Source organism: Tiliqua scincoides, chromosome 1 (genome assembly GCF_035046505.1).
Source record: "Tiliqua scincoides isolate rTilSci1 chromosome 1, rTilSci1.hap2, whole genome shotgun sequence".
Taxonomy (NCBI): Eukaryota; Metazoa; Chordata; class Lepidosauria; order Squamata; family Scincidae; genus Tiliqua; species Tiliqua scincoides.
In genome coordinates, this window is record NC_089821.1 from 224665447 (window position 1) to 224677089 (window position 11643).

The window sequence follows — 11643 nt, forward strand, 5'->3', positions numbered from 1 at the left end:
CACCCCCAACATACTGCCTCAACAAGTCTGCTTACTTTTCATGTTTACTTTGTATGTACAACATGGAGAATTTATTCATAGCATTTTCCAGGGCCCTGTGAAACGGAAGTATACAGTAAATGGCACCAGTGTATCAAAGCCACAGCAGTAGGAGCTGGGGCTGACACTTCAATCAAGCTGTAATAGTCTCCTGGATCACCAGTGTAGTTTACTTAGGATTTTGTTTCAACCTCCCAAGTTTTTTTCTCCCTTTTTCAGGCTTATTTCAGAAAAACCACTAGGAAGTCATTGGGTTGAGATTTCTGTGGTAGAAGTATATAATAATGAAGTTTTTGATCTTCTGGCTAAAGACCACAGTGGAAGAACAAGTGGTGTCAAAAGGGACATTGTCACAAATAAGGAAGGAAAGAGTGATGTCCCTCTTCTTACCTACGAGTGAGTACTCTTGTGTATCTATGACCAAGGTTTTGAAATAAATTATGATGGAGCATTCATACAGCATGTGCCAGTGACAAAGAATCTTTAACATCATTTATATCAACTTGCTTTGATGTGCATTCATGATTCTGTTGCATCCCTACAATGCGACTTTACTCATTTTTGCATGTTAAACGTTTTTTATGAATCCCTCCCCCCTCCGGTGGCCTCTTACTAGCTAAAGTTCTTCAGGTTGCGAAAAATTGAAATCTCTCTTTGCCGGGGCAGAAAATGGGACTGTTACAGCCACACTACATGAGCAAACATGCTATAAACTTGAATGCTTCCCCTTCTCCTCTTGTGCACCAGAAAAGGAAAGTGAACAATTTTGCTATTTTAAAAACAAACTGCAAATCCCTGTTATATATCTGGGAAATATACAGTAGTTTATTCTGCCACTATAGTTGGAACAACTGTAGGATATTGAACCCACAGTTCTACGCATTCATACAAAACATTAAGCTATAGTTTGTTCTGAAAGTAACAGAAAAGCCACTTTCGTACTGTGTGAGCATGACTTAGGAAGCCCACAGGTTCCTCCGGCTCATTCATTCAGCACAAAACCATAGTTTATTATTGCATCTGAACTGGACATAGCAGTTGTAGCTACACTTGAGAGATCAGTATAGTAGTGGAAAGGAAAGATATGTGAAGATTTTTTTTTCTTTTTGGTTTGAAAACAATCTTTAATGCTAAAATTCCACAGAAAACTATAGCTCTTTTACTCCTGGTGGAAATGAGGTTCCCCCCCCCTTTATAGTCTTAGAAAGAACATCATAAGTATTGCTTCTGCTGTTTTAGGGGGAACTGGAAGTCAGACACAACAAGCCTTTTATTTCTTTCATAAGCTATAATATACTCTGCCCACAATAACAGAGTATTTTTGTCTGTGGCTTTCACTAACATAAGCAAACTGCTTGTGCTTTGTTTATGTGGTTCCTCATTATTGCCAAAAAAGCCTTGATTAAAAATACACCAAATGCACTGGAGGGTTGAGCAGATTATAATTCTCTCTGTCTGGGTTAATGTTTTTACAGAATGTTATATTTTGTGTGCATTGACCACCTTGTGGAGAAGTGTAGACTAGAGAAATAGTGGTCGCTTTTTCTCTGATCAGGAGTTTGAAAATTTCTTATCACAGTGGTTGAAAATTACTGATCATAAGGTAATCAGCTACCTAGCTGGTTGCTGTCCACTGCCACACCTAATCAGCTTCTGACATATCTGAAATCCCAAAGTCTTACAATATTATTCCTGATTTATCCAAGTTAGTAACTGGGGGGGGGGGTTAGTGGAGGGAGGAAGTGAGCCAGAAGCTGAAGATTGTGTCATGAAAACTGGCAGGAGCAAGATTCACTTTTTTAAACAATTGTTCAAGAGCCTACTTTTATTTCAATTTTTTTTTGTTCAGTCAAAAATCTTAGGGAAGAAAATCATGTTGTTGTTTTTTAATTGCATCTAAAATTATGTATTTATGTCTTGGATTCAATAAATGTAGGGGAAAAATATTCATAAACACAAAGTATTAATAATTATACAGGAAAAATTAACCAATCAAAGTAAGGAAATCATAGCGCAAGCCCACTCTTATTCTCCAGTGTATAATGTAAGCAACTGGGTTTTGCTTTTCATCTATACCAGGGGTGCCCAAACCCCAGTCCAAGGGCCATTTGAGGCCCTCGAGAACACCCAATCTGGCCCGCGGGTAGCCCCTCCATCTCCAATGAGCTTCTGGCCCTCTGGAGACTTACTGGAGCCACCACTGGCCTGATGCAACTGCTGTCAGTGTGAGGATGACTGTTTGACCTCTCACATAGCTGGGGGACACGGGCTCCCTCCACTGCTTGCTGTTCCACAATCTGTGATGCTGCAGCAACAGAGAAGGAAAGGCCAGTCTTGCTTTGAGTAAGGCTTTTTATAGGCCTTGAGCTATTGCAAGACCTTCATTTATTAATACAAGTTCCATCTCTAATATATTTATTTAAATGTATGTAAATGTATTCAAATTTGAAACGTAAATTAACTCTTTTTTATTCCCTGCCCCCGACACAGTGTCAGAGAGATGATGTGGCCCTCCTGCCAAAAAGTTTGGACACCCCTGATCTATACAGGCAGCCCACGTTATTCACAGATTTGGTATCTGCAGATTTCTTCATCCGTGGGTCCCTGACCCCCTGTGTGGGCTGAACTGGAGCTTCCAGAGTCTAGGGGAGCACAGCTCCCCTCATCTCCAGAGGCTTTTCTGAAGCTTGCAGAGGCAGCGCGTGTCTGCCCTTGGCCTCTGCAGGCTTGAGAGTGAAGCCCTGAATTGTTTAAAGGTGAGTTCTGGTTTTTGGCAAAAACCGGTTGCCTTTAAACAACTCTGGGCTTCATTCTGAGACCCGCAGATGTGTGCAACCTCTACAGGCCTCAGAAAAGCCTCTGCACCCATTTAGAACTGAGCTTCAGTCAGGTGGGGGGGGGGCAAAAACCATGGTTTTTCCAATACCAGTGGTTTTAAATAGGGGTTCCAATAATGAGGCCCCACGAATAATGAGGACTGTCTGTAATTTTACTTATACACATGTAAAACAGTATAGCACAATAGTACCCACACTTCTATAGGGAAGTTAGGAACCATGTCAGTTTTTCAGGGGGAGGGGCAAAGGCAGCAATGCGATTCCCAAAATCATACCACTGCACGGGACAAAAGGAAGGGTTAGAATTTACCAGGAGCAGTGCCCGGCCTCCTGGGGCATGCAGGGAGCCCAGAGACCCCTCCACAGGGCTCCCCAAGCCTCTGAATGGCTAAAAAGAGATATTGTGACCCACTTCCGGTTTGCAGTCGAAAAACTGGAAGTGGATTGCAGTATCCATTTTTACCCATTCAGAAGCTTGGAGAGCCCTGCAGACATGTCCTTGGGCTCCCTGCACCCCCTCAGGAGGCCAGTGCTGCCCCCCAGGTAGGTCAGAAGCCCCTTGTTGCAGTGGTGTCTTGATCACTGCAGCACTGTTGCTGCCATCCCTGCAGGGCCACTCCCCTTAAGGGGAGTGCTTTCGGTTCCCCTGGTGGATCACAACCCATCAGATTAGCAGCCACTGGTGTATCATATCATCCGCTTCTTCTCCCTCTTGGTGACCAAGGGAGAACTGATGTTATGTTTCCTTTCCCAGAGCTATGCATGCTAGTTACTTTGTTCTTGAGACCTCCTGGCACAGTAGCTGCCATATTACTGTTTTCACCAAGGGAGAAGAAAATAGAAGTAGAGTCTTGTAGCATCTTAAAAGCAGTTGGATATTCTCCTTAGCAAATAGCCTTGCAGTATGTTCCCACCAGAAAGAACGTTTGTAACTACTAGTAAGAGGATATATGGACTGCATATTTGTATTGCCTTAAATATTCTGTTCTCCATGCACGAGATAAGAAAAAAGTGGAAGCAATGTCAAGACTGGGGTTGGAGGAATGCTGCAGGAAAGATTAGCAGATTTGTTCTCATGCTTAAGTTCCTGTATCTTTCTTTAAGGCCTGTTGAAGATGCAGCAGAGTTTGTGGAACTCGTTAAAAAGGGCCTCAAGTTACGAGTCAAACACCCAACCCTTGTGCATGCTCATTCATCTCGTTCTCATCTTGTGGTATCCTTGACTATAACAACGAAGACATTCTCAGAGGATGATTTTGGTAGGCAGCTTATTTATAACATACCTCAGTGGAGGGTTCCATGAAAGTGAAGTAATTGATTTGCTTCTAATTCAGCACGCATGACCTTTTAAACCAGATCAGAAATGAGAAAAGATCTGCCTGTAGTTGTTGCTTACTGGTTGGTAGTGCGCTATCCGAAGCCCATCTCCCTTCCATCCCTCATCTCCCAGCAGAGGATTCTTGGTACATATGTATGATAGCATATCTATTATCTGCACAAACAGATAACTATATGAAAAAGCTATTGCTGAGTCCTTTGGATCCTTGGTCCAAGCTCCCCAACTGCACTGAACTAACCTATCCTTCTTTTATGTCTTCTTAATACATTTTTTGAGAAGATGAATATAAACTTTCCTCATTTTTTTTCCTATCATCCAGCTTCTCTCTGGGCAGGTGACTCTTCTAGTCAAAGGCTGGATAAAGAATATTTCACTACCTCTCCCCACTCAGTGAAACATGACAAGCCATCCTTTCCTTCTGGAGCATCTTCACCAGCTCAGTTTTTCAGTGAAGCTACTACTGAGAAGTTCAAGCAAATGAGAACAAAACTTCAGCTGGTGGATTTGGCTGGCAGTGAATGTGCTGGTAAGTAAGCCTTTGGAACAAAACAATTTCATGCTTGTGAAGATGGAAATCTACCTTGGGGCCAGTTTGCCTTCGCTTCATTTAATCAAGTGTATACAGAAGGTATACAAAACATGTTCAGCCCCAAGGACCGGATCAGAAATGTATCAGGTTAAAATGTTAATTTAAGGCCTGTATGCCTGTCAAACAAGCTGAATTGGGTTGCTTTAAATGTATGAGCTGCTTATTCTCTAAAGAAACATGTCGGAGCTCCAAATGGTCCTCTAAGCTCCCCTCAAAAAAAAATGTGTGTTTGAGTCAATCTATGGTCTCCTTTTGGCTTTCCTTTGTTAAAATTTGTTTTGAATTTTGCTAGAAACTTTTGTTCAGGATACTACCAGCAGATATCACTTTTATGATACTAGACCACCCAGAAATGCTTGTAACATAATTTGGTTCAAAGTACACAAATTGTTTAAATACATAAAATATTTGTCAAAATTGACATAATTCAGTGTGATTTCTTCAGCCCGCTTGTGAAAAATATTATCAAGAGAGATATTGATGCATCGGGTAAATAGTTTCCTGTTTTCTTTAGCGCCCCACCCCCTGCTTTCTTCCTCTTCAAACATGATCCTTTCAGAAACCTGATTATTTATTTCCTAAAGGACAAGCTTTCTTACCAAGGAAAGCTGCTCAGTCAGAGGTAACATTCCAGGAATAATATTTTGAAACCCAAACCTATGTTATTAAAGCGTCCTTTACGTTGCTGCCAATTCTTTTTCCTAGTCACTGTTTTTTGTTTTTTAAGCCCCTTTAAAAAGCACATATTTTGTTTTGGGTGTTAGACATTTGAATTTCCTTAGCTCATATGCAGTTGAGCAATGTTGTGTGTTTCCGTTGTTGACTGAGGACAACCATGTGCTGGTCTGTTCTTTTGAAAGGCCAGATCTCCAGGTGGTACAACTCAGTGCAGTTAATGAACTCCAGTGATTTGCACCAATTTGGCCGAGCACACATTCACATAATGAATAAGCTACCACCAAGATTCTGAGACGTTTTCTCAGCATTAAATCCCACCATGTTTAGTGGAGCTCAGTCCCTGCTAAGTGGGTTTAGGGTTGCAGCCCGAGTTCTGTAAACTGATTATGGTTCAAGAAATTTCAGAAGAACTTCAGTGAAGACAATGAGATAAAATTAGATTTATTCATTTAATACTGGAAGCAGCCTTTAACTCTTTGCAGTAGAGAGATATGGCAAACATTTCACCTTACTTTTTGATGGGGTAAAATCATTTTTACCACAACATTTTTTTTTCTTGAATTTTTCATTTGAATGTGTTGAGTGATTGGTATTTATGCCACGTCAAGCTAATTGTTAGTTTTCAGTGGGATTCCTTCATGTGGTAATACCACCTCCCACCACATGTGGGTACATTGACGTAAAATAACATAGGAAAAAGCCAACATGATAGAATTGCTTCAAAAAGTAATAAGGCCTTTATATGAGAAGCATTTTAAAGATCTTTAGTCTGTGTTCCCTTTATTCCACTCAGCTTAACAATTTCACAGGTAACAATTTTTAACAGTTCACTCCATAGGCAAAGTGTTCTCCGTTGCTTGTTGTTGATATAACTTATCTTGTGTTTATGAATCATTTCAAATTTTAATTTTAAAATACTTTTGAGGTGTTTGTGAGGGTAAAATATTATTTTGCTAAGCAAACATTATCACTGGTATTTTTTTGTGTGTTAACCCTGAGCCTTGTACTTTGTAACAGTACCTCAAAATGATTCTAAAAATGCTTCTCCATTCAGGTTGTATGGAATCCATATCTGTCTCTTGCATTTTCCTGTAAAGTCTGGAAAAAAAACTCAGTGCTGACTATTTCATGACATAAAGTTCAGTAGACCATATTCAGTTCTTTTTATTAAGCACACAAAAATGTTGTACTTTCCCTAGACAAATGTATATTCAGGTGTCTGGAAGTGGTGTAGAAGCATTGCTTATTCTTGCTAATCTAGGGATGTCTGGTGTGACTGGAACAGTTCTGAGAGAAACCTCGTTCATCAATCGCAGTTTAGCTGCTCTGGCAGATGTCCTTGGAGCTATATCAGAAAAGCGTTCTCATATTCCATATCGAAACAGCAAACTGACACATTTACTTCAGGACTCCATAGGTGACTATAGCTCTTGTTATCTATCACTATGTTAAGTTAAATTTCTACTTCCCACCATTCTTCCATGTTTTTAAAAAATGTCTGTGTCTGTGTGTGGTATTTTTCACATTGCTCTTGAAATGTTCTATTAGTATAAAAGCATTACTTGGAGAAGCATAGGGGATGTCAACAGAACACCAAAGCTGAAATCCACATGCTTCCCAGAAAGAGCCCCACTGAATACAGGAAAAATCACTTCCAAGTAAAAAGGGATTGTGCTGTAAGTCTTCAGGGTCTATGCCAAGGAGTTGCTATGATGATTCCCTGACAGGATTCCTTTGACAAAAAAAAAGATGTGTGACAGACAAGCAATTACTTTTTTTACCACTGTATTTCCACGCCCTGACATGGTGCAACTATTGGAAGTTCTGTCAACCTTGAGGCTGTTAAAGGCTTTGGAGCCCTTCCACAAACAATGTGAGGAGCCTAACTTGCACACTCAAGTCTGTGTGACTGTTTCTCTCAAATGATCAAAAGAACTTGATTTTGTGACCTGATGTTCAGTAATGTTCAACACCTCATGTTAATTGGGAAGAAGGCAGAAACTGGGTTGACATAAGCTCCAAAGATAGCTGTGTGACCTTAACATGTATATATAACCACACACATCTTCCATTAGTAAATTGCTAATGTTTCTGAAGGTGTGTTTCTTTGCTTTAGTGCTGGAAAAAAAGATTCTGTAAGTTAGGCATGAAAAAAGGAGGGCAGTAATCCCCAGAGAAGTTCTCCAGTTCTCCAGCCCTACTGAAATGAAAGGGAGTTATGCAAGACTACAGTTATGGGGTGTGAGGGGGCACTGGATGGATTTATGAAGTAGCCTGCCAAACAGACCAGTGAAAAGCTCCCTCTCTGTTTTACAATATGATTATCAGGAAATCTGAATTCTACTTGTGATTTTAACACGGACTTGTTGCACAGCCTTGGGCATGTTTATTGAATAAAATTATTTCATTACCTTATCTTCAAGCAGAACTGTTTAGTGTTTTGAGAAAATGGCCATATGAACAAACACAAGGCTGCAATTTTCATTTAGTTTCTAGCTTCCGCCGTAAGGAAGGATCCCATTATCTGCAATCCTAAGGCATGCACAAATACTTTTTTCAACTTTTTTTAGGTTCATGGATTTGGACATTTTAATTTCAGTCACTTCACATCTGATTCTGGGGCTGACATCTTTCTCAGACTTTATTCTGCTGCCAAGATACAATGCAGTCCATACAAATATATATAGTCATAGAGATATGTGAAGCCTCCTTTGCTTTCATACAGCCCAGTCTCGTCCTATTCCTCAGATCTTCTGTCTTCAGAAGTTGTCTTCTGTTGATGGTGGCTGAACCACCAGGATAGTTTCTTTAGAGATGAGAACATGGCACTGCTTTCTGTCTTTTAAGGTGGAGGAACACATGCTATATTCTGAGCTGCTGCAAGTTTTATTTTTCATAAAACTTGTTACATGTTTTCACGTTTCATTATACATGTTTTTCATTATACATACATAATGTCTTAGGAGGTGATGCGAAGCTGCTGCTGGTGTTGTGCGTCTCCCCCAGCCAGAAGTACACAACGGAGTCGTTGCAAACCCTGGGATTTGGAACTCGTGCACGGCAAGTTCAGAGAGGGCAAGCCAGGAAAAGTCATCAGCCGGTGCTGAGCAAATCCAGATAAGAGAGAAGACTCCTGTGGATTAAAGCATTATTAATGAGTTCCTCAAAGTGAAATGTATCTTGTTGTCATAAAGATGCAAACTGCCAGTTAAAATAAGCACTCTGCAGTGCACCACTGGCAAGCCATAAATTTGCGAGGAACCTTCTTTGTTCCAAGAATAATAGCAAAAGTCTTAACAAAGAGCTACTTGAGCGAGGAGAGGTGCATGTCTATTATTCCTTTCCAGAAGAGCAAGATGATGACAGTGTTTTACAGGCACATTTTTGAGTAGCAAAATAAGTAAATTCCATGACTGAAAGCCTTCCAGCGGGGCAGTCTGTTTTACATGAGCACATGGCACACCTGCATAAATTGGTTTTGGGTGTAGAATGCAGCATCCTGAATATCTTTGTTTTCATTTAAAAAAAAGAAATGAAAGGATATTTCTAGCCCTTGAAGATACTAATAGAGGCTTGAAATGGCAGCTAGTTCCTGGTAGATGTCAGTACAGATATTTCCATAAATATACATACATACATATGCATGTAAGCAATAAGCCAAAAAAGTAGAAAGCTGTATCAATAAACTTTAATGAACTTTTCCTTCTTTCCAAAGAGAGATGTTCTCTCTCTTTGGACAGGGGAACAGCACTTGTGCCTCCAGTTACTAACAGAACAATATTTTGTTAATAATAATACTTGGCTTTCATGGATTCAAAGCAACTTTGCATGCATTGCTATTTCCTTACAGGGAGGTTTTAAGGCTAAGTCAGAATTCCCATATTTTAGATGGAAGGTGGAGAGGCTTGATGAAGGGCACGTATTACATTCATGGCAGCAGCAAAATTCAAACTGGGAATGTATTATTTGTGGATCAGTCACTGCCCTAGAAGGAGAAAAAATGATGCAAAATAAACCAAATATATGGAACTGTACTGTATTTGCATGATTTTATACACTTTTTCTTGAGGCTCCATTCTGATTTCTCAGAACCAGTTTTCTCTGGGCTTAGGGTATACATAGTCTATACTTACAGTCAGCTTCCCAGAGTTGATGACAACCCTACTTGCAGTACCTGAGGCACTGGGCTGAAGAACACAATCCAGTTTGTTTGTTTTTATTGATAATAGATGCATGAATAATCAAGGCTCAGGTTTTACTAAAGTGTGAGTTGTGATGCTGCTAGAATTTGTCAAAAAGGAAGGACAGGTTTGTGAATTTTCATTTGTTCTGTAGTTGTCTCAGACTAGAGACTATCATTCAAGGAAATGTGTATAGCAGTTGGGGTAAGCAGGGTATAGAAGTGATGTGGGTGAGAACAGGAGCAGGGCAGGGAGTGACATGGCAGGCAGCCCAATTCTGAGCTGCCCGGGGTGCCCAGGCTTGGCAGCACAGAGAACGGCTACTGCCGGATCCTGCACACCCTGGGCTACCATGGGAGGTGCCTCGGGAGAAGGGGACTTTTGTCCCCTTCCCCCGGGTAAGGTAAGCAGCCCTGCAATGGGGCTACTCACTTTAGGTAAAGGTGCTCGTGTAGGGCGCAGAGCCCTCCATGAGCACCTTGGATCCTGTGGAGCAGAGCTCCGCAGACCCGCTTCCCTCCTTCCCCCGGCACGCCTCCAGCCTGCCCCCGTCCCCGCATCATGCCTCCATGTCACACCTCGCCCCTGCTCTCTTTGCCCCCTGCCAGCCTCTCCCCTCCCCGGAATGCCTCCTCCCCGCCCCGCTTACCATGCAGTGGCTCGGCAGTCTGGGAGACCACCAAGCAGCTGAAGCTGGGCGACCGCCCCGCGCTAGCCCAGCACCGGCCGGAGCCCAGCCATCAGGCTAGCAAACGTACCTTACAGAGCTGTGCCGCCAAGCACAGGATTGGGCTCTAGATGAGTATGTTTGTAGGGCTAGGTGGTGGGGAAGTTGCTTTAAGAGTATAGGAGCTGGTTATTCAATTTATAGATCTTAATGGGTTTGTTGCATATCTAATTAGTTTAGAAGAAATAACTGATTTCACTAACTATAGGAGAAAATGGTTATGTCTGCTTCTTTCATTATATTTAATGGAAAAAGCTTTTTAGAAATGGATTAGTGGAGAATTTTAGTTTCTAGCTATCCTAACTCCTTGCTGGCACCCCTACCCCACAGTGTGACACCATATAAATGATGCTCCTATTTATTCCAAACCTAATTCTTCAGATGTTCTGAATGTCTCTGTAGCCCTGTATTTCTAGATACCATAACTAGAAATACATTGCTGATGTACTCAATTCAAGTCTGTTCAGGGAACAGGAGCCTTTATTCTGTTGGCTCTATAGAGGTTAGCTCAGTAACCGTTTACATAATGCCATTTTGACAATACGGAGATGTCAGTCGGCATCCATTTTAAAATTAAAAACCCTGAGTTGTCCCTGAGTGGTAGGCAACAGGGTAGTAAATATTTTACCTAAATTCTTTTTTGGTAAGGAGACACAGTGTAGCTAAGAGAATCTTCCTGCTGAGAGCTTCTAAACAGAGTCTTTAAAATGATTATTCTCTGTAAGAATAAGGGGGGCATAAGAATAAGGAGGGGGGCATTCATCACGAATGGGTAGTCCTTCCCACTGCAAGAGACAGGGCTGAAATGGATTTGGTCTCCTCCCCGGGGGAGGCTTCCCAGTCCCCAGCTTTGCCTCTGCCTTGTACAGAGCAGGTCGTGTGGAAGCTGAGTTCCGTCCAGCTCAGCAGTGTCTTCTGGAATTCTTCAGTATTTTTGCCTTCCCTCTTCCAGCTGTTATTTCCTTATGTCCAATTTTTAAATCTGATTTAAGTATATAATAGCATCCTGCAAATTATATGTAAGATGTTACTCAGGGCTAGTTCATAACATACCATTTTTCTCTACACATGCACCCCTGAACTTCCTCAAGAATGTGATCACTTGGCCAAAATTAATTGTTTTGGAGCACATCTGGGGTCATATGATTCACATGTGGCATTTGTCAATGTGACAGTCAACACTGTTTATATGAAGAACAAAGATTTTTATGAAGGACCCTGAAAGTATGATATCCATGCAAGGATGAAATTCA

The 11643-nt window shown here is 41.3% G+C and overlaps 1 protein-coding gene across 1 annotated transcript in view; it reads left to right on the top strand.

Moving 5' to 3' along the window:
• The window catches only part of KIF25 (kinesin family member 25), a 47400-nt gene extending 38797 nt beyond the window's left edge, over positions 1 to 8603 (top strand). Inside the window, exons 11-15 of the mRNA XM_066622928.1 lie at positions 259 to 435; positions 3981 to 4135; positions 4535 to 4741; positions 6744 to 6899; positions 8446 to 8603. Coding sequence (XP_066479025.1) covers positions 259 to 435; positions 3981 to 4135; positions 4535 to 4741; positions 6744 to 6899; positions 8446 to 8603 — 853 coding nt within the window. The remainder of the gene's footprint in view (positions 1 to 258; positions 436 to 3980; positions 4136 to 4534; positions 4742 to 6743; positions 6900 to 8445) is intronic.
• Positions 8604 to 11643: the final 3040 nt, after the last annotated feature.